At 35.7% G+C, this 22416-nt stretch overlaps 4 protein-coding genes across 7 annotated transcripts; 2 read left to right on the forward strand and 2 right to left on the reverse strand.

The window, feature by feature from the left end:
* Positions 1-106: 106 nt before the first annotated feature.
* Positions 107-2945, reverse strand: LOC108969092 (methyltransferase-like protein 13). Of its 2 annotated transcripts, XM_018933603.1 has the most exons (12): positions 2758-2945; positions 2558-2680; positions 2256-2492; positions 2184-2188; positions 1975-2126; positions 1791-1920; positions 1602-1731; positions 1356-1536; positions 1114-1294; positions 867-1056; positions 668-807; positions 107-603 (listed from the first exon to the last, which is right to left on the reverse strand). In XM_018933603.1, the coding sequence occupies exons 1-12, from the start codon at positions 2847-2849 to the stop codon at positions 194-196; spliced, it is 1971 nt and encodes a 656-aa protein (XP_018789148.1). In that variant the 5' UTR covers positions 2850-2945; the 3' UTR covers positions 107-193. The 2 variants fall into 2 exon arrangements, with proteins under 2 accessions (XP_018789148.1, XP_018789147.1); XM_018933602.1 differs by having other exon boundaries at positions 1975-2188.
* A 311-nt stretch (positions 2946-3256) lies between these two features.
* Positions 3257-8853, forward strand: LOC108969108 (protein brunelleschi). Its single transcript, XM_018933633.1, has 9 exons — positions 3257-3858; positions 3923-4750; positions 4813-5871; positions 5937-6490; positions 6567-7096; positions 7164-7357; positions 7431-7622; positions 7698-7905; positions 7972-8853. Exons 1-9 carry the CDS (start codon positions 3666-3668, stop codon positions 8240-8242), a joined length of 4029 nt encoding a protein of 1342 aa, XP_018789178.1. The 5' UTR covers positions 3257-3665; the 3' UTR covers positions 8243-8853.
* A 1049-nt stretch (positions 8854-9902) lies between these two features.
* Positions 9903-12225, reverse strand: LOC108969064 (cleft lip and palate transmembrane protein 1 homolog). The gene is made up of 3 exons (XM_018933563.1): positions 12178-12225; positions 11150-12109; positions 9903-11079 (listed from the first exon to the last, which is right to left on the reverse strand). The coding sequence occupies exons 1-3, from the start codon at positions 12223-12225 to the stop codon at positions 10159-10161; spliced, it is 1929 nt and encodes a 642-aa protein (XP_018789108.1). The 3' UTR covers positions 9903-10158.
* A 515-nt stretch (positions 12226-12740) lies between these two features.
* LOC108969117 (ubiquitin-60S ribosomal protein L40) lies at positions 12741-13641 on the forward strand. Of its 3 annotated transcripts, none has more exons than XM_018933646.1 (2): positions 12741-12828; positions 13073-13641. In XM_018933646.1, the coding sequence occupies exon 2, from the start codon at positions 13086-13088 to the stop codon at positions 13470-13472; it is 387 nt and encodes a 128-aa protein (XP_018789191.1). In that variant the 5' UTR covers positions 12741-12828; positions 13073-13085; the 3' UTR covers positions 13473-13641. The 3 variants fall into 3 exon arrangements, with proteins under 3 accessions (XP_018789191.1, XP_018789192.1, XP_018789193.1); XM_018933647.1 differs by having other exon boundaries at positions 12751-12828; positions 13077-13641; XM_018933648.1 differs by lacking the exon at positions 12741-12828 and adding an exon at positions 12906-12926.
* Positions 13642-22416: the final 8775 nt, after the last annotated feature.

The following is a 22416-nucleotide window of genomic DNA, read 5'->3' on the forward strand; positions in this document are numbered from 1 at the left end:
TCTTAGCTAATATTAAAGTCATCGTTCTATTAATACCCGCACTGAGTTTATAGCACCTACAAGGAAACGTCTGAAACCCTATAAGGAAAAAGAAGCGACTTCGTTTAATTTTTTTTTTTATTAAAATTTATAACAAACTTCATCAAAATGTGAAGTCTTACTTTATAACCAATTTTCTATTAGAATCTTTAATTTAAATCTTTAATTCATTTAAAAATTCTGTAACCTCTAACATTTCGTCGTTATGCAAATTCTGCTCTTTTGCCGTATTATTCAAGCGCCGTGCAGCAGCGCCCAAATCTTTCTTCCATTCTACTATACTTTTGTACTTTTCACTATTTGAACAATAAATAATCTCATTTATATCCTCGTCCAGCTTATAACAACAAACCGATTTGAAAGCACTGCGTAGTTGTAATAAGGCTTCGTCACGCAACGCTTCATCACGACAAACCAAATTCAATATGAATAAACCTTTGTCACCAATAATTGACTTAATGTTATTTAGCACTGCAGGTTCAAGAAAACTTTTTGGTGGACAACTCATGCCAAGCGAAAGATCTTTGCTGTCAACATCAAACAGCACGGCGTTGAAATTGATCTCTATAAAAATATATTATTTCAAAAAAAAAAAAAGTGATGCAAATTTTAACAAAGTCAACTTTACCTTCATTTTTGCAAGTTTCTAAAAAGGACAAACCGTCATCGATTACTACATGAAATCGATTATCTTGCTTTAGTTCAAAATACTGCTCTGCCACTTCCAGCATGATGGGATCTATTTCAACTGCTGTCAACCGCACGCTACTGTAATAATTAAACATTTTACAAAACATTCAAACCGATTATTAAATATCATAACTTACGGCACAGCTGCATGTAGAAAGCTGCAGAGACCACCACCACCTAAGCCCACCACTACCACATCTTTGACCTCATTGGCAGCATTTTTTTGACCAATAGCCAATTGTACACCAGCAGACATATATAAGTGATGTTGACATGCCAAATAACCGAAATCAATTTTCTTACGCTCCTTTTTACCTTTCAGTTTTACTGCAAACATTAATAATTATTAGTTAATAAATTAAATAGTACAACTTTTGCGCCTACTTGTCTTGACCAAAGCTTCTGATTGCACTACAAATTGATTACTGAGGAAGATCAGACGCCGAAATACTTTTCCATCGTTACCCTCCACCTCCTCAATTCGAAATTCCCCGGATATTTGGGAAAACCCACTTACTAGAGTTTCCCGTTTACCAACATCAGCGCCAAGCGATAGGAAAGGAATCTATAAAGCAGAGCAATTAGTTAACCATAAGTATTTTTTATTATTCATATTGAGTACTAACCTGCTCCGTAAGACCAATAGGCGCTAGACTCTTGATGCTGTTTGCAAGTTCACTCTTAACGGTGTCCAATGACACATATTCCTGATCGCGATGGAGTGTCACAACTGCTAGGCGCTGAAATTTTGCGGAACCCTGTAATTTTTTACGACCCTGAGTTGTGGCAAAGAGCCATTCAATCTCTCTGTAAAACAAAGGAATTGAAGGTGCAAAATGCAAATAAGTTTTTGTATTACTAGCTGATTTTACCTGCCCTGAGGTACTATGAAAGCGGCAAATTTACCTAAACCCCTTGCCGGTGGTTGATCCAGGACATGGACTGTATAACGCGGAGTAGATTCGCCAGGTTGACACAAATCCATTACAACCTCATCATGTCCTATAAGACATTGCGAATAAATGCTTTTTTGACTCAACATTCTATATATGTTAACTAACCTGCAATATTTGTGCGAGCTAAACCATTGCATATCAACGCCGCTCTTTGTACAGCCGTCACAGCATTTGTCAACTCCTGAGCATTTGGTAAACGTTGCATTTTGTCCTTACCCAAGCTAAATTCTAATATCTAAAATAATATAAGTAAATAAACTGACGTAAGTTCAACAAGACAATTGTTTACCGGTATTGGTAAGGCCCGGAATTTGGTTGCGATAACAATAAAGACCGGCATTGCCAAAACTTCAGGATTATCTGCATTTTTTTCCTGATTGGCACGATCTGCATCGGCACAGTGTACCACACGTAACATAAAACCATTACGTGGGAAATAATCTAAAATATATTTCAATATATGTTCTTGTAATAGCGTTATACACAAGTAGCGCCCACCATTGCTAGAGTATTGAAAGCAAAAAGTATGTAATGTCCATAAAACATGTATGATATATAGTATATACTTACCGCATGGTACGCTTGATTTCATTGAAGTAGCGTTCCACGGTTACGTGTACCTCCGGCGTGTCGTCAACAAAAAGCGCATCCAATGTGCCTTTATCGAAAGCAACGGAAAAATATTCGTCCTCAAAAGTCATTTGCGTCGCATCCATTTGCAGAAATTTCATACTCGCACGTTTATGCGCATTTACTTCTAACATTTTTCTAATTGCCACCGTTGATATATCAATGTTTATTATATTTCTAAAAGAAATTATACAAACAATTTATGTTGACTCGTACCATATGTAATCGGAAGTCACACTTACCTAAAACCTGAGTCGTACATATCCATACTAAGCTGTGAATTACCACATCCCAGCATTAGAATTTGATCTGTATTTTTTACATATTTATGTATTTGCTCGCATAATTCCAAATATTCGCCATACCTATACGTGTGGAAGAAATATGAAAACCCATTAATTATACTTGCAAACCGGTGCGCGGTTAATTCACGTAAACAAACCATTCAAAGGCCTTCTCACCGCGTTTCGTGAAGAAGGAATTCCAGTATTCTGGTTGCGCAAATTCCTCGTGCGATTTTGGTAACAAATTCATGGCTAACTTTTTAAAAACTGTTTTTTGTTTACCTGACGTGCTAATATAAAATGTTCAATGTATAAAGTCTACAACCGAACGTGCACAGAAAAGCTGCAGCAGCTGTTCATGGAGATGGTCATAATCGATTAATTCCCAATAAGATACAGAGTGATGCTTCTAATAAGCACTAACATTTAAATACTAACGTAGTTGTTTAAATTTTAAATACAATCAAAGTACGAATAGAAAGTGCAGATGCATTTGAAGATATTTAATAAATTATATGCATAAATTTAGGTTCAAGATCAATGTGGAAATATTAAAATATACAATAAAATGCATATTCTTAGAGAAGCACACCCTATGTTAATCGGAATTTTATTATAAAAAAAATTCACATACGACAACAAATATTTGACGTTTAGTGGCAGCGGATAAGAAAAATACTGATTGGCTAAATAATTAAAATTTTAATTAATTAAACTATTGCAATAACGATGGTATATAATAGGATACAATATAATACGCTTGGTTTATTTAAGTGCAAAGTTTAAACGAAGATATCCATCTAATTGCAGTACTACATAAAAACAAAAGTACTCTTTGCTAGAGAAAGTATTGAAGTGGTGTAGGTGCATGTGTGTGTTTTTTAGAAGTGGCACTTTGTTCAAGTGAAAAGTGCCAAAACATTCCTTTTGTGGGCTTTCCACTTTATTTAAATATTTTGGGCGTATACAACGACATTCTTCTATTACTATATTGGCTCCCACATTGTCGTCCTTATTACTACAAATGATTTTCGTTGAACAGAGATCTGCAGTAAAAAACGGATAAATGCGTGCAAATGTAAGTCTGATGTTGACGCATGGAGCTAGTGAACCGATTATGTCGCGTCCGGATTACGAGCAAAATGCGCTACATCACGGTTGTTTGTTGGTGCTATTGCGTGGCGTGGGTCCATCCAAGCCACGGTCGCTGCAGAAGGCGTTTGATAAGGTTCGCCGCATCAGCAATGTGAAAATAAGTGGCAAGTTACTGCAATATACAAATTTGATGTTAATTAATAATTAACAAATTATTTTATAATGCAGACTCGACAGGTATTACACGTGATATTTGGGTACGGTACATACATGACCATCCGGTAGAAAATAATGATTGGGGTGATTTTCAAACACACCGCCGTCTTCTAGGTTTAATTACTATTGGGAAATTTGAAAATCAAACAGAATTAAATGAGCTTTGTAGGCAACATGAATCGCTCAAAGTTCGCTACAGTGGCACACTGTACGACTCACGTGCAATATTTTTCGGTCCATCATCAGCACACGTTGCGGAAAACATTAATTCTGCCGGTGGCGATCAACAATTCACGGGTGCAGGCAACCTTAATATTCATGATAGTGTTAATTTAAATTCTAACAGTGTAACGAATCATAGTCCTAGACTTGAAGAGGAATATACTACTCCCTCCAATTTTAAGGCGCAAGCCTTTTTCTATCGAGAACAAGATTCTTGTATTGATTTAGAATCACACATAGCTGAGTTCATACATGCGCTATTCTGGGTGCTGGAATCAAAGCGTTTGGATAGATCGCGTGAAAAAATTGAAAAAGCTAGTTTACTATTAGCACCATATGAGAAACGCGATTTTGTTGGTCAGGATATGGATTCACGCAGTAATCGCAAACGCTGTGTTGGCCGTGTCACTAAGAATTTGGCGGACCTATCGTTACAAGCTGGTCTAGTGGTAGACGCGCTAGGTTTATACCATAGCGCCTGCGAAACTTTGCGTGCCATAGGCGATTTATTATGGGTGGGCGCTTCTGAAGAAGGCTTGTGTTCAGCTTCAGCAATACTTTTATATCCACATTTACGTGAAAGCGAAACGTTACATCGAAACACTTCCTTGCAGGATGGTGAGTGCCAGTTTGTATGAACTATCGCTTTACATATCAATAAAACATGAAATTTATTTTAGGCCCTTCACCTTTGCGCAGCACACCCGAAAAATGGCGAGCCAGCGATGCAACAGTCAAAGTGTCAAAGTCAGATGCCCAAAGCATGGCCTCTACGGTGCAAATGACGTCGGCATCGTCGTCTTGTTCTTCTGTATCTTCCCTTTTAACAAATTCCTCAACTTCCGGTACACCATCATCGTCATCTTCTACATCGACTATCTCAGCGGCGCAGCATGGTGCTCGTGCAAGTGAATTGCCAAGCAATATACTAAAACCAGACGAACTTCACAGTTATTACAGGCGTGCAATTATAAATTATAGTAAATATAGCACCGCCGCCGTAATCGAGAGTGAGGCGGCACTAAAGGCAGCGCGTATTTCGATTGAGCAAAATCGGCCATTAGATGTGGCTATGTTCCTGCAAAGTATACTCTACTTAAATGTGAGCATGAACGAACCGGAGCGTGTAAAACGTTTCGAAGTGATAACCGATTTGTATCACCAAATCGGCTATCGACGTAAAGCGGCCTTCTTTCAGCGCCGAGCAGCACTCAATTATGTACAACAAGGCAATCCGAATCCCGATTGGTCGCAGACATATCGGTTAATGTTGGAAAGCTTTTCCGGCTATTTACTTTCGCTCGATCCAATGGAGGTGATCGATAATGCCGCCGGTTGGCCAGCTTTACAAATAGATTTGCTGCAAGGTGTCATCGCAGCGGCGCGACGCCTAGGTCAATCTGCATTAGCTACACGTCACATGACTTTCTTGCTGCAAACACAGTGGGCGCATATGACACCAACGGAGCAGAGTGAATTGTCCGTGCAATTACAGAATTTAAGTGCGCAATGTGAAGGTTCACCTGTGCCTCTGGTGCTGGAAAACGGCACTGTCATACCACCAGCCAATTTAACGGATTTACCCTATTGCATGGACTTGGTTGTGCGCGATTTGCCGGCACATCTGCGGCCGCAGCGAATAAAAATCGTCAAAGCAGATAGTGGACCTTTCCTATTCACACCCATACATCTCAATTCAATGGATAGACGTGAAAAGAAGATTGAAAAGAATAAAATATGTGAGTTTTAGATAACAGCCGTTTTCTAATTTGGTATATATTTCTGGTAAAATATTTGTTTTCAGCTTTTCTTTGGGTGCAAAACAATCTAAGCGAGGTAACACTGCGGTTGCGCAATCCATTGCCATTCGAGTTGACTGTCAGCGATATGCGCCTGTTAACGAACGGCATAGTTTTTGAATCGCTACCACAAACGGTAATCTTACAACCGCATGTGCCAACCACTGTGACACTACATGGCACTCCAATTGAAGTGGGTCAGTTAGAGATACAAGGCTATAGCACGCATGCGCTGGGCGTCAAGTCCAATTGTCGCTTGAAAAACATGCGTGGACGCAAATTTCCTCCCAATTATCTAGTGGATGTGATACCAGCATTGCCACGAATTTCCGTAAAGACCTCGTTGCCACAAACGGCGACATTCAGCCAATTAGCAAGTTCCGACATTGTTATAACATCCGCAAGTTTAACATTGTACAACGGCGAGTCATCAACGTGCATTGTAACCATTGCAAATGACAGTCCGCTACCAGTGGAACATTTGGAAATAAGCATCATTTCGAATGTGGAACAGGAATTGCAGAAAAAAATTTTTATTATCGATGAAAAAGACTTGCAAGTGAGTATATATATTACATAAAAACGCTCAGCATTGTACTAAAAGCATTAATTTGAAACAAATATTCTCTCAACAGTCAAAACTTCCCATACAACCCAATAGCTCAATCGATTTTACGGTGCATATATACGGCGAAGCGGACTTCGTCTGCCCCATAGTAAGTCAACGCGCCGCCTCAGTGCATTCTAATAGCACAGTGACAGCTGCTTTGCAAGCAGATTATGCGGGCGCCACAATGGGTGCTGGACCGTACTCATTGCAATACACGACACTTTCATCATCGGGTCACGCGAGCTTGCCTTCACGTGTTAGTTCGCCCAATCAACAGCAAACGTCATATAATCGTCGCAATGAACCAAATAATCTGAGTTTTCGCTCCTCAACGTCGGGCGGCGCACCATCATTGGCAGCGTTGAGTTTGCCACCTGCCGTTACGCAGGGCAGCCACCATGGCTATGGACAACATGTGGAGGCACAGTTTCGTGTGAAATATTCCGGTGGCGAGGCCATGCAACAGGGCTATTGTCGTCAATGTGCAATATCGTTTAATATTGAATTGTTGCCGAGCGCGCAAATAACCAGCTGGGATGTGCTACCTGCAGAAATGTAAATAGATATCCATTTTAATATGTTTATAATATTATCCGTTTGCATTAAAACACGACACCTTCAGTCCTTCGCAGTTCTATTTGGTGCTTGATGTGTCCAATTTGACAGCTCAAGAAATGTCGCTCAATTACACCAACAACAAGAGTATACTGATTGAAGCCAAAGAGAGTTGCCGTGTGCCAATACCAGTCGACCGTTGCTCGTTAGAGCAAGTAGTGGCCGCACGTGAAGCCGAATATGCTGAGAATATGGAGAAAGGTAACTATGTGTATTTATAAAATGTTCTCAAAGAAATGTAAATAACCAAACAACTTTAATCTACAATTTGCAGACCTTTGCTATCGCACCCAACTTCTATCTTTCAGCGACAGTATTAGTAAATTATGCTCCGAACATATAGCAGAGCGTGTGAAAATCAGTTGGTTGCTCACCGGCACCGACATACAGGGCATAGCATCATTACACGGCATTGTGCTGACATCAGCCATGATAGATTTGACAACCGTGTCACCGCTGCAATGGAGTAAGTCTGAAGACGTTTCAACTTCATAGAAGCTATAATTAATTATATATAAAATTTTTTTGTATATTTTTAAAGCCGTGTCATTCCAAAATACACCCGTCCAACCACAATCGGAAATTGTCTGCGCCGCTGGGCAGAGCGCCATATTGAATGTAAGTGTAAGCAACCATTCGGCGCAACCGCTACGTAACCTTGTGCTCACTATCAAATTCTACCAGGATTACTTAAATGGCATGGAAAATTACAATTTAGATACACGCGTCGCCATGTCCGGTCCGAGCAGGTTAGTGGATGCTTTAATGTGCATTTTCTTTTTTGGAAGCATGCATGTCATGACTACACTTTTCAGAGTCTCAATACCACTTCTACAAAAACACGCACAAATTCAACACGAGTGTACCGCAATCTTTTTCACACCTGGTCGCTTCAAGGCAAGCATCCAATGCTGCTCCAAGCCACAACAGACCTCAACTCAATCAGCTCGTAACCAATTGTTAGAACACAAAATGAAGGCAGTACAAGTCAACGACATTGTTGGTAGCGCAGCTAGTTATCATGAACAACAGGAGCACATCTGGAAATTCATACCGCCTATTGAAGTTACCGTTATCGAGCAATAATGCAATATATGCATAGTTAAAATAGTATTTATAGGTAAAAAGTCTAGAACGATTGTGCCCAACAACTGGATGTTGCTGCGTTATTTGTTGGCTTTGCGCGTTGCTCAGACAGTCGTTAAGCTTTCGCATTTCCACGCAGAATTACGATGAAATATGTCATTTGGATGCGCTGCTTTAAAAGCGCATCTTTAAAACCCGCTTATTATTTATATATCTATACATATGTACATATGAATTTTTTCTTATTTCAGTTAAAAACGTTTAGAAAATTAAAATAAGCGAGCTATGCGATTATCAATATGCCTGGATGCGTGTAGAAAAAATTCTCTTCATAAAAAACACATACATTAAAAAAATATATATATAAACTGCTACTGCTCTTCATTTCTTTTATTAGAATTGTGTTTTTGTTAACGTTAATTTAGTTATTTGTTACTATTAATAGATATTGAAATTTCGGTTTTAAGCTGTAAAATTTAATTGTAAAATGTTTGTGAAGCGCGTCAATTACTTGTCCAGCAGTAGTTTAGCTCATCCAAAGAGAACAATAACCAACATTAATTGTTAAAACAAGGCTTGTTTTGTATATATTAAAAATATATAAATCTGTATATCATTAATAGATTATTACTCTGGCTGAACTCTATAAATTAAACAAATTTCTTAATTTTGCTGCGAATAAACGTTTTGTTATTATTTTGGTTTTTGTTTACAATCTTGTGATTAGCTGGCAACTGCGGCGTTACCAGACGTCACGTTAATGCCATCACTTTGGCAGAAGAGTTTGAACAAAATATTAAATACAATTTTGTTATCCCAACCATATTCATTCATATATGTAAGTAAGTAAGTATGTGTTTTCATATATACAAGGAAAAGTTTTATTATGGTGGTATGCCAAAAGGTAGAAAAATTAAAATTCTAACAGATGTAAGTAAAATTTTGACATATTTCGTGGTGATTTGGAATGTCAGAACTTTATAGGTCGTGAGCTGGATAAAATTTTCACAATTTATAAATGTGAATACAATACAAGTAAGTATATAAAAAAAACTAATAAAATTATATGTAACATTTAAGTCAGAGATTATAACATTAGTTAGTAAAAATTAATGTATTAATATTATTTCAAGAACGAGAGAGGCTACTGTTTGAAATGAAAGGTTTAATAAAAATCCAGGACTTAGCAGGAGTTGAATTTCAATTGTCAAAATTTCACTTTCCATAGTAAACTTTTCAACCCATTTAAACACAGAGAAAAAAGTGATCGGCTTAATGAAACAAATAATATACTTTATAATARTAATAATTGGAACAATAGGAATATTAAAAATATTAGCAAATGCTTTAAAACAATATATTATTTAAATACTATTTAAGCAAAAAACAAATTTTGTTAGATAGGGCCAATTAAATGCAGGGTGACCCATTTTTTATCTAAATTTATTAAAATGCAAACATAAAGTTTTTTTTTTTTTAATTTTTAAAATATTCATTAAGTATTGTGTAAGTCGTTGTTCAAACAGTTGATAAAACTAATCTCCTTAAGTAACAACAGTTATTATGTACAAGTCTCTTACACCTACTACTTACCCAGCTACTAAATCTTGTTTATCCAGCAAAAGTACTGATAAGAAAGTGAATGGAGGAATATCAAGTATTTAGGAATAGTACATATGTATGTATGTATGTCTTTATTAAATGATTATACTTTGCCTTTTGCTTTTCAATATACAATTGCGAATAGCAACTTATCTCTAAATCAATTTGCTAATATATAGGAAATGAAATTTTTAGAGAACACAAAGATATGACTTTTTCACAGAAAATCTCATTCATACATGAAATATCCACTTTTGTGTGGATTTGGAAAACTCGGTTTAAATTATCTAACATTTACAGATACGCGACAATACTTAGTCCTCCTTCTTTTCGGCTGCCGATTTCGGCGTATTTTCGATAGCCGCCTTTTCCGCTTGTTGCTCTGACACAGGTGCCGCAGCTTCAAGTCTCTTTTTCGACGCTTCTTCCTCCATTTCTCCGGAGAAACCAAATTCATTTACACGCTTGTAATCAACGCGATATTGCCAGCGCTGATACAAGAATACGAAGAATATAATATCGTCACGGAAACATCCCAACCTATACATAGTAGGCATTTTGATCACAAAAGCAAATATATCATCTATAAATGTGTTGAGGAATTTATATGTCATCATACGCCACGGCAAATGTGCTACGGACTTTAGTTTATAGTTGATGAACAACTGAGGCGTCATCATAATGAAGCCAAATGTTAGGAGGTAGCCATACAGCATATTCAGCACAAATGAATACCATCCCTTGTGCTGGTTATATACTAAAGAGTAGATGAAATATCCAATTAGCAGTGGGAAACATGCCCAGCCCAGATATTTGAAGGCAAGATTGTCATATTCCTTTGTATTACTGTCCGCATATGAACCTTTATCTTGGAAACTAATTTTGGGGAGTATGCCCAAAATTTTCTGGTCAGTGTTGTAATCGATATCGACAACTTTGTGGATTTTCCAAATTTCAATGCCTAATCCAATAAAGCATGAAACTCGAATCATGAAATTGGTTTCATTGTCCAGAACGTAAAGTAGCACAATTAACGACTGAAATACTCCAAAAAAGACGGAGCGCACTGAAAGGCCTTCCAGCGACTTACGGTTGTTCCAGAACTGTATATCATTTTTGAAAGCCAACAACTCGAACACTGAATGCAAAATTGATATAGCAATTGTGAGTCCCAGCAAATATATATTTGTGTCAAGGAGTGTTTCTTTCAATGAATCTTGATCTTCATCCGACTCCTAAAAAATTAATGTGTATATTATATATAATATGTATGCATATATCGAAATTTTTAATTTGCAAACTTACCTCAGGAGCACCAGCTGTCATTAGTTCTCCGAGCATATTTCCACCCCATTTGTTCTTCATCTGTTGTGCGGCATATAATTGCCATTTGAACATACTCAAAGGTTGGAAAGTTATATGTAAATCTAAATCGGGAGTGGTTTCATTTATTGGGAAATATTCACGTTGCAAATTCCAGTAATCATTGATAAATACAATTGGCAAATACGTTTTACCACCATCTACAAACTTGACGTACTCATCTAAAGGTGGTGGTACCGTACCTGCAGCCCAATTGGTTTGATCAACCACTAAGTTTATAGTTATATTTGGATGCCAATGTGAAACTATGGTATCTTTAAGGTTTGCTTGTTCCAGCTCTTTAGCCAATCTTTCCTTCTCTCCTCCAAGAAGATTATAGTTGCGATTAACGCGTATTCGCTTGTATTTATTAAGAATTCTGTGTTGGTAACCCATCATTCCTTTTTTCGCATAATTATCTGCGTCCGGGTTAGGACTCTCTCCAGCACGTGTAACAAACGTATGCAAATAAATGCTGCCATTGTTCATCAACGATTTGGATGCTTTTACTTTTAAATTATGCGTATAAATACCATCACGTTTTGGTCCCGATGACCAATCGCCATATACAAGATCTTCTTGTAACCATATTAAATTCGATTTTTGTTTGAAGTCTACATCATCTGAATGTTCCGACAGCCAAACATGCAAATCAAAAAGAGTACCGTTTTCGAAGTAATTCCATGCGTTCACACGCGGGGCAAGATTTTTAGCTTTTTGCTCACTTGCTTCATTAGTTGCTGGTTGAGGTCGGCGGAAAAATGAACTTATGAAATAAATTATAAGAGCACGTAATATCAATGATTTCGTCATTGCAAAGAAAGACTCCATTTTAGTGGGTTGCCGTTGCTGTTGTTGCTCTTGATTGTTGGGGTCAGCAACACCATCAGCTACTGGTGCCAGCTAGATAGGTTTCCAAAATTATAAATCATTAAATAATATATAATCTTTAATTAGTAGTGATTTCTCACCTCGCCATTTCCCTGCGCAGCTGGTTGCGGCTGTGCGTCAGTTGACATTTTATACAAATAAACTTTTAAGGCAAAACTACTAAGATATGTGTCAAAACGGTGTTCTTCAATTGGAGAAGTTCTGAACAAATGCCTCCTCTCGATATTTGTGTATGGTTTTCTTACCACATGACCTTTTAAGTTAATTTTTTTCAATCAATTCTCACGACTATGTAAAAATGATGTGGAAAAAATTTGACTTTTATGATGGGCAGTGTTACCACTTTAAAAAGGCAAAGAATCTTATTAGAGTTGCCATTTCCTTTACAATTAAAATTCCCGATAAACATCAATTTTGTATTTCTATATAACTGGATTCATCATTCCTGTTACATATTCACTTTGTTGCACATTAAATGATACAAATTCAATTATATGAGAACAATCTCTAAGGTTTATGCAAACATATTTAAAAAAAATTACGAAGTTAACACAACAAATTCTAATAATTGCAAAATTTCGAAGTATATATGATTTCAATAGTTAATTGTGAATGATACATATTTTCTCTAACTTGGCAGCACTTGTGACAAAGTGTCAGAAAATTTCCTGCGATATTAAAAAAAATCCCTTTTGGTTTCTTTTCTAGCATTTCTCTACACGTTTCTGGAGGTAAGCTCATTTCTGTTTGAAAAATTTGTGTTTCAATATTAGTTTTTACGCAGAAATAATAAATTTAATATTTTTTATGCATTCGCAAATCGTGTGAGGTGATTGTGTTTTGTTCTTAACATTATTTTACGTATAAAGTGAAAAAGTTTGAACGATTCTAATTCTAACCTATAAACTCACACGTCACAACTCGTTTTTCCATGATCTGAAGTCAAACCACAATTCTTTGTTTGTGTTTTTACAGATAGACGAGCAAAATGCAGATTTTCGTCAAAACCTTAACTGGTAAGACCATTACCTTAGAGGTCGAGCCTTCTGACACCATCGAAAATGTCAAAGCTAAAATCCAAGATAAAGAGGGCATCCCCCCAGATCAACAGCGTTTGATCTTCGCCGGAAAGCAATTGGAAGATGGTCGCACCTTGTCCGACTACAACATCCAAAAGGAGTCAACCCTCCATTTGGTTCTGCGTCTTCGTGGTGGTATCATTGAACCTTCCTTACGTATCTTGGCACAAAAATACAATTGCGATAAGGTAATCTGCCGCAAGTGCTACGCTCGCCTGCACCCACGTGCAACAAATTGTCGCAAGAAGAAGTGTGGACACACCAACAACTTGCGCCCCAAGAAGAAGTTGAAGTAGACCACTGGAATATGGAAAATTTCGTCGTTTGCGGAGAGTGTTGGGGAGGAAATGCGTACAAACAAAAGCATTCTCCTTTTATTTTTTCTATGTGTACATCAGCTTTGTATGAATTGAAGTGAAAATTTTACTTTGAAATTTGCGAAATAAAACAAAAACCATGAATATTTTTTTTTGTTTTTATTCCGAGAGTTGAAGAAAACATTTTAAACATTTAAACATAAGGTGCTCACATTTAGTAAAAAGGTTTGATGATTATAGTACGAACTTAGTAGGGAAAACACATCTCAGCTCCAGAAAATTCAATTTTGTTCAATTGTATTTGTTTCTAACCAGAATTGATGTTTCAAATAGCGGCCTGCTAAAATACTTGTGCCAAACAAAACTAGTTGTGGGTGGGTATTCCCGGATAATGCCCAATGATCAGCTTATTTTGGCGGTGCGCTCGGATTCATAAATCCAAAATGGCAGCATATGGGCTCGGTTTTTCTCGGTGAGGATATTTCGCACAAATATTTTTATCCAAAGATCTTTAATATTTCACCACAAATACGAATATAACAGTGAAAAGGGTATATTAAGTTTGCCAGAAATTTTGTAAAACCCAGAAAGGAACATACGAAAACGACGAGCTGAGTACATTTAATCATGTTCTTGTCTCTCAGTTATTAAGATATCGATTTGATATTGTATAAATCTCTAAGTAGCTGCTCATTTCTCGGAACCGATATCGGAGTTCTATAGCAAATACATACATACGTATGTATGTAGCTGTCACAAAAACTAATCGTTCAGAATCCATTTATACGCAAACATATATATATTAATATGTGCGTATGTATGAAATATGCGCAGGATCACCCATATATGGTACATATAAACAGGAATCCAACTCCCTTACAGATAACGCGAGCTATCTATGACTAATGTTTAGACAGACACATCGTGTCAAGCTATTACAATAGGTAAACAATACCATAATAATGAATTTGCTACTTCACAATTTAGTAATCAAGTAATTGCACAATTGTGGTGCATAAGGCATGTCTGCATTGGCGTTAGTTCTACTTGAACGGCCATACTCAATGTTCGAGTGACGGAAACGCTTTCCGGTCTGCCTTTCATGGCCGCTCATTGGCGGAAGCTAAATTGTCGCCCCTATGATACCCGCACTAAAAAGAATTTGAAGACTTGCAGCTTCAGCCAAATTTCAATGAAGGTGAACTTTTGCGTATTTACTTTTATAATTAGGTCTTTATGTTATTTAAATAAATATCTAATATTGCAGTTCTCGTGCTCATTTTACCAGTCATCAGCTAACTGTAGTTCATGCCAGGTGTTCTGAGTTGGCAATAACGACGACAGCTGTCATTTTTTTACCTTAACACCGTTGTCTCGCTTTTACATTGAGGGAAAATTGCATGTTGTGAAATAAACATTCGAAAATGAACGTGAAATATTTGTGAAAATAAAACTTTGGAAAAAAGATAGTCAAATGATAGGTACACATATATATTCAGTAATTAAATATATACCGTACATATGTATTTTTAATGTTAGTCGTTATCAAAAATAGGAAAATTATTTTTGACATTCAAACAAACAACTAATGTACACGGTCTTCACAAATACATATGTATGTATCTGAGTGTGTATGTATGTATGTACATGTACATATAGGGATGTGGAAAATTTGAAAGTCATTTCCTTTAATTTTCAGCAACAAAGAAGCGTCAAAATATATGTACAACTGTGAACAATATTCATTGGCCATTGGAAATCATTATATGTATATTCGTGCTGTCAGAAGTCCTATTATACAGAAAGAGATCCGATCAATTAGAGAGAGGTTCTCTAAAAGCTCGCAATCCTATTCTTCGAACTGGTCAAGGTTCTGAACGAAATCGAAAGCGATTATAGATTTACGTTTATATGATTTATACATACTTAAATACATATTTACATATAAACCTAAGTGCATCGTCGAGCTCATACAAATGCATCGATATGCGACCAATGATCCAACAAATCGAACCAAATTTTCACAATGCTTTCCAGTACATGTTCCATCTCTTTCGCGCGTTTTCCGAAAAGCAAATCCATGGCGGCCATAACACTGTGTAATTATGTATTTCACAACTTCAAAATTTCTTCAATGGTGAAATTTTCTTGTATAAATCCAAAGGCATGTCACCAATGGATCCAGTACTACTAAAGCCGTTCATAGTTCATTCCATTGAGAAAAAGTTTAGACGAAGTAAGAAGTTTTAAGATTTTCAAGTTTAAAAAAATAATTCCAATAGAATATAAAAGACTGTGAAACATACATTTTCGTACTAAAATATTATTTAGTGTCTTAAATGAAATAAAAAAATTAAATATTTTCAATAATTAAATATAAAAAATCAAATTTTTCACCACAGAAAAAGTTTCACCATGAGGATGACACGGATTGAGCCCAATCTTGTTGCTTTGGCCGAGAAATACAATGTGAATAAAATGATCTGCCGCAAATGTTATGCCCGTCTGCCGCCTAGGGCCTCCAATTGTCGGAAGAAGGACTGCCATTCCAGCGATCTGCGCCCTAAAAAGATATTGAAGGATTACAAATAAATGCTTACGAATACTGTGATCAAACTACCTCTACATTTTATTAATGGAATGAAATGGAATGATGTGTGTTAAATGAGATTTTAATTATACTGCCGTATATACTACTTGGAGGCAGTCTCCAACAACGCCTCTTTAGAATAAAATTTGTCATCAAGCAATCAAATTATAATGTAATATTAAACATTTAATATAATGTGTACTTGTTGTAAAAGCATTTTTTTACTTTTTTTAATAAAATCATTTATAATAAATATTTTTATATTATATTTCATTTTAAAGGAAGTGTCAGTAGAAAGTCCATAAAGTCACGGGATTAGCAATAATTTGTAAACTGTAATATTAGTTTTGCTATATAGGATTACAGTAGGGAGTGGCAGCTGTTTTAAAATTTTTCATTGAAAGTGGGCGTGGCTCTGCTCCTTGATAGTTTTCATGAACATATCTGACAAGCTACCAAGGCAATAGCAACCAATCGTGCTGGAAACATTTATTTATAGTATTTTATAGTATGAATGGTATGAAAATATATGAAATCGGATAAAAATCACGTGCATCACGCATACAAAGTTTAAGTTAGAAATGCTAAAAATATGCGAATTCGCTAAGAAAATCAGCAGAAGCCATTTACCTTAGCAAGCTATAGCAAGGAAAGGGCTCATGTAAGTATAAAATTTGCGTTGGGCGTGGTTTTGTTTGTTATGTTCTTATAAATACATAAGTAGCTGTGATTTGTGTGTATAGATGAACTTTCTACTAGATAAGACGAGCACAAGATAAGTATGAATATAAGATATGATTCGTTTGCAATCGAATGTGATACCTTTATATGTACCTAAGGGGCTTTGCGAAAGCGACTAAAAGTTTGGATTGAATTTAGATCTCTCCGATTTCGATCCTAAGCTTCTAAATCGGAATCTATTATTTTAAAGAAAAATCGAATTTTTGAGTTGCGCCTTCTTACTCATCAACAACTAACTGGCGTTCATGCGAGCAGTTCGCCGTGCTGAGAGCGCTCCCATTCTCTATTTAACACTCAGCAGCTGTCTCGATTTCCCATGGAGAGAAGAAAATATTTTGAAATAATGGTAGCATAACAAATTCGTAAAATAATTTGGAATATTTGGGAAAATAAAATTTGGTTCGGATCAAATAAATAATGCGTATAGTCTTTAAGGCGAAGTTTAAAAAATCTGAATAATCGGTTGTATGGGAGATATCACATATTAGTGGTCCGATCTGACCGATACCGACAAATGAACAAGAGAAAAAGTATTAAATTCACGCGAATATCTCAAAAACTGACCAAAACATTTCTATGATTTCTACAAAATTTCTCCTTAAAAATCGATGGTTCGTAACTAGTTGTAGAATGATAGTCTTTTGAGCAAAGTTGTTCAGAGTGATCCGTAGATCATTACCCGCTTCCCATTTTTTCCAATTTTTTGGCTTCCAATAAATCGACCCGCTCTAATATAGCCGCCCAGCAGCGAAACATATCGATCTAGTTAAGAAATACACAATATACTTATGAAAATTATATACTTACAACTATAAATACCAGTCTGGTATCCAACTTAACAGAAAGAATTGCTTTTCTTTAACCGTTCTCTGACTATTATCATTTCGTAGCATATCAACACTTAAAAAATCATAGCTGTTCGAATGGAAAAAGGACAATTGGCCGACCAGTTCAGGTTAATACTAGTTAAAAAGTAACTTATAACCAATTGACTCGTTGGTAGGGTGTAATTAAGGGTTTCACAATAGTCTTCAATGCATTTTCCATCTCTTACCAGCATTTGCTTAAATGCAAAACTATGAAATTGGGTATTTCACAATATGTGTTCTGATTAATTGCGAAATAATATTGTATAAATTCGAAGGCATGTCAACAATGCATCCAGTCCTCGAACACGGTTTATACTAAGTTTTTGAAAAAAATAAAAATAAAAGAAGTAAAAAGTTTTAAAATTTTCAAGAAAATTAACTAATACTCTGTGTTTTAAAATACATTTTTTCAATAATAAAATTTAGTTTTTATAAATTTATTGCCTTTGCAATTCTTTCACCATGAGGATCGGACGCATTGAACCCAATCTCGTTGTCTTGGCCGAGAAATACAATGTGAATAAAATGATTTGCCGCAAATGTTATGCCCGTCTGCCGCCGAGGGCCACCAATTGTCGGAAGAAGAACTGTCATTCCAGCGATGTGCGCCCTAAAAAGATATTGAAGGATTACAGACCATAGACCCCTTGCTTATAAATACAGTGCTCAAACTACCATATGGAAAAAGGAATGGTGCATGTTTATGGATTGATATATGTGAACGTGTGTAAGAGAAGAAATTTGTATTTTTACTGCGGTACTTCTAGTGGCATCTCGCACATTCTGTACCTCTTTAAGATGAAATTTWAATTTTTGTATATTTTTTAAATAATATATGAAGTCTTCACACACAAGCATATTGTAATGTTATATTAAAATTTTGTTGTATATCTGTATTTTTTTTATCATTTTATTAAAAGCATATACAATAAATTTATTTTGTTGTTTTGATTAGTCATCCGCATCGATCAGTTATGTATGCTGCTGTTTTCAAGAAATTACCAAAGGTCGCAGTGAAAATCTCAACTCCGTATACTAGAGAGCTCTTACTTCGTCCATCTTATGTTCGGGGGATAATGCGGAGGTGTTCGAAGCTCATAAAGTTTATACCACATATATTGCATGGAGCTCCTTGGGTTTGCCATATAAAAATTAAATATTTATTAGAACTCTTTATTGTTTCAAACATATACAATTTACAACGAAATTCTGAAATTTTTGGAAAAGAAATATTTTAAATTTTCGGTGACTCTTCGGAAATAAGATGCGCCCGCGTTGGCAGGATAACTCCAGACAGGATCATCTAAGGAAAAAAATAAGTGTTTTAGTTAAAATTAAAATTAAATTAGATTTTTGGCAGATATTTTTACAAAAAAATTTAAATTTCAGTGAAAATTTCGTGACATTTTTTTTCAAATAATTGTAATCGAAAAAAAATCCTTCGCCAAGTCTTTAAGAATTCTATCTCAAAAACCTGTTCAAAATCATGAAGTTTGGTTGAGTAGTTCTCGAGAAATCTTGTGAACCGCTTCAAAAATACAGTTTCAAGAAAAATGCGACTTACTTAGCCTAGGTAGGCTCTCGCGCACAATTTTCAAGGCTGTATCTCCGAAACTATTTTTCAGATCAACTTGAAAATTAGGACAATATTGCAGAGGTGTTTTAGCTTTTAATAAGACAATAAAAATTAATTTTTTGAACCCGTACATCCATGTAACCCCTTAAAACTGAAAGCATCGTGGAAAACATGAAAGCATTAAAACAGTATTCACCCGTGAGCTCGTAGCTACGCACCTTTGTGTATACATATGTAATTGCTAACTTTTTAGAGCTTTATTAAGCTAAGCTTTTTTTTTATAAGCTTTTACGAAATACTTGTTGTGTGTTGTGTACATGCACCGGATATAACTGCTACCTACACTTAAAAGCTTTGTTCATACCATAAAGTTTGCATTCAAATAGCTTTTATGGTTTATTTTAAAAGTAGTTTTATTGATTATGTGGTTAACTGGGTGGTTTAATTGTGTATTAGTGGGAGTTAAGTCATATACAAGACAAATATGATTTGTGCGTGGCATTCTCATATCGATAACAAATTATAACAAGCTTTTCGTCTCAGTAACTTGAGTCAGAAAAAATCCATCAAATCGGAAGACTATATTTTTACTTCGTCTCTATCTTACACCGGGCATTGTCAGCGGATTTTATATATAATAATTGTGAAGAGTTCAATTATTCTCCAGATAAAGATGAATAAGATTTGTTGCAAAATAATATTTATCCATTATGTAAAATACTGTAACCACGCGCTTATATGCCTTTCATCGAGCTTTCACTAAAGCTTTCCTGGAATGGCTTTTCAATTAAATGGAAGCGGCATAATATTTGAAACAGTGATTAATGCATTGGCAATAAATAAAAGACTACCAAATATAAACAACATAAAAACGAAGGTTCACAAAAGGCTGAACGCAATGCTAATATATAGTTGTATACACACACACACACACACGTATGGATAATGGTCAGCTCAGTAAGCTTACTTATATCTGTTGCACTGTTTTTTTTTTTGTACTTTTACTAATGTATTTGTATTATACTAATGCACTCATTAAGAAATTGAAAACAGCGGCAGAGAGAAATTAATGAAAGCAAAAACATAAAAAAATAGACATAAAAAATTGCCAGCGAAAACTGTCAGATAGAAGAGGTCAAAAGGATTGCCATATATTTCCTACACTCGACGAAGTTCCTAGCGAAGAAGAAGAAGAAATATGGTCATTGCGCTAAGTGCACTACAACAACACTACACCCCAAACGTAGAGCGGGCCGCTTTGGGAAAAAGAATGCACGAACTTGCACACATCCATGCTATGCTACTAACTACTACTAAGTAAATTACAAACAAAAAAAAAAACGAAAAAAAATAAACAGTGGAAAAGTAAAAATGAAAAAAGAAAGGAAGCTTTGGTTGTAAATTCCAGTTAAATTAGCGGAAGAGGTGTCAAAAAAGGTTTAAACATGCATTAATTTTATTTTCCATAAATTCAGTGTGTTTTCTTTGTTCCAACTGTGTCTCAAAGGCGGTTGTTGTTGTTGCCGAATAATGAATCAGCTTCGTTTTGGTTAAAGTGCTTGTGTATAAATAACAAACTTCGGTATTTTTGTTTTGGCATATCTGGAGGTGTTAATACCATTAAAATTGGTATTGGGTGGTCGAAAAAGTTTTTTCGTATTTTGTCACTAGTCTGCCGTTCTACCAATCACATTGTGTCATAACATATAGTTTGGGAAAGTTGAGACCTTAAGCTTCATTTAACCAAAAAAAAAAAAATAATAATAATAAATTCGGGGAAGTTGAAAAAAAAATAAGTAGAAACTGTGTTAAAAATACGAAGTGACTTTTTCGACTACACAAAGTTAAGTTTTTATTTAGTATTGAAGACCTGCGTTGAAATCAAGAAGTAGTAAGCAAGTGAAAAGTGTAAAACACAATTAAGCACTAAACAACAACAACAAATCATGTAGTAGTCGTAAGCTTCCTCGAAACTAACGGAAACTAGTGTGGCGTTTTTTTGCTGCTGTCAAGCACTATTGCCACTACTATTACTAATGTTTTGCCAATGCTCTTGCCATTCGCTACTACACTTGCAACGTACAACGTGCAATTGCCAGTGCCACTGCTATTAGGTACGCTGCTGCGCCAGCTGTCACGCGCCATTCACTCAATCGATTAGTGCAGTAATTAGTTGAGCGCGGATTAAAAGTTGCACAACAACAACGAAGTGCAAGTTTGTGTGAAGCGTGCAGCTGCAGGAGCAAAAGAAAAGCGCGAAAAAATAGTGCTGGAAAAAAAAATTACGAAATTACCGTCTAGTTGGCTGGGCGTTCGCTGGCAATATTGAGCACAGCCAGCGCGTGGAATTGAGCTGAGTATTGGGTATTGAAAAGTGCAACTATCAAATTACTGAAATTAAAAATGTTGCAAACGCAATTGTCGCTGGCAACCGATAGCAAGAAAGTAGCAACAAACTTTATTTACGTATTTTATGCATTATATAAACGAATTTCCCACTTTTTAGGTGTTTTTATTTTTATTTTTGTTATCTCCCACTTCTTTTCTTTGACTGGCTTCCAAATATTGTTGATTTTCGTGCAAATTGAGGCATTTTATAGCGCCCAAATTGCAATTAATTTTAGTTTAACTCAGTTCGCCGCAATTGAATGTTCATTGATTTCCAATTGGCTAGTCGTTTCGGCCACCTCATTTCTTCCCTCCAGGTCGGCCCACTCAGGACCCACTATTGTGCCTGCTGTGTTTTTGCTTTAGCGATGACTTGGTTGGCAAGAAATTGTAGGGATTTCATAAGCCTATTCATCTTTAAATGTATATACAAGTTTACTTGTTTATAGTCACATGTGTTAATGGAAATCATTTCCTTGTTTAGCCACAAATCTCCTTTTGATGATTGATAAACACATGTCATTGCTTGGATCGCTGTTTTTGCAATGATTACCAGATAATGCTTAAGACTTTTTGGACATCGCATAACCAGAATATTCTTAATATATAAAAATATGAAAAATTCGTTTAATTAATGAACATATAATTAAAGAAAATACAAAAAAAAAAAAAAAAAAAAAAAAAAAAAAATTCAAAAATAATATCTCTAAAAAATAAAACAGTATTCCATACAAAGACGTGATTTTGATTGATATACGA

The sequence above is a fragment of the Bactrocera latifrons genome, unplaced genomic scaffold, assembly GCF_001853355.1.
Source record: "Bactrocera latifrons isolate USDA-ARS-PBARC rearing strain unplaced genomic scaffold, ASM185335v1 scaffold_24, whole genome shotgun sequence".
NCBI classification, from domain to species: domain Eukaryota; kingdom Metazoa; phylum Arthropoda; class Insecta; order Diptera; family Tephritidae; genus Bactrocera; species Bactrocera latifrons.

Excerpts from the sequence above, each read along its gene's own strand:
- LOC108969117 (XM_018933646.1), top strand. The coding sequence starts at position 13,086 with ATGCAGATTTTCGTCAAAACCTTAACTGGTAAGACCATTACCTTAGAG.
- LOC108969092 (XM_018933602.1), bottom strand. The coding sequence starts at position 2,849 with ATGAATTTGTTACCAAAATCGCACGAGGAATTTGCGCAACCAGAATAC. Across the intron at positions 1,057-1,113 it reads AGAAGCTTTGGTCAAGACAA|TAAAACTGAAAGGTAAAAAG; the intron begins GTAGGCGCAAAA and ends TAATGTTTGCAG. Across the intron at positions 808-866 it reads TTTCTACATGCAGCTGTGCC|TAGCGTGCGGTTGACAGCAG; the intron begins GTAAGTTATGAT and ends TAATTATTACAG.
- LOC108969108 (XM_018933633.1), top strand. The coding sequence starts at position 3,666 with ATGCGTGCAAATGTAAGTCTGATGTTGACGCATGGAGCTAGTGAACCG. Across the intron at positions 6,491-6,566 it reads TCGATGAAAAAGACTTGCAA|TCAAAACTTCCCATACAACC; the intron begins GTGAGTATATAT and ends TTCTCTCAACAG. Across the intron at positions 7,906-7,971 it reads GCCATGTCCGGTCCGAGCAG|AGTCTCAATACCACTTCTAC; the intron begins GTTAGTGGATGC and ends TACACTTTTCAG.
- LOC108969064 (XM_018933563.1), bottom strand. The coding sequence starts at position 12,225 with ATGTCAACTGACGCACAGCCGCAACCAGCTGCGCAGGGAAATGGCGAG. Across the intron at positions 12,110-12,177 it reads CTGCGCAGGGAAATGGCGAG|CTGGCACCAGTAGCTGATGG; the intron begins GTGAGAAATCAC and ends AAACCTATCTAG. Across the intron at positions 11,080-11,149 it reads TGACAGCTGGTGCTCCTGAG|GAGTCGGATGAAGATCAAGA; the intron begins GTAAGTTTGCAA and ends TTAATTTTTTAG.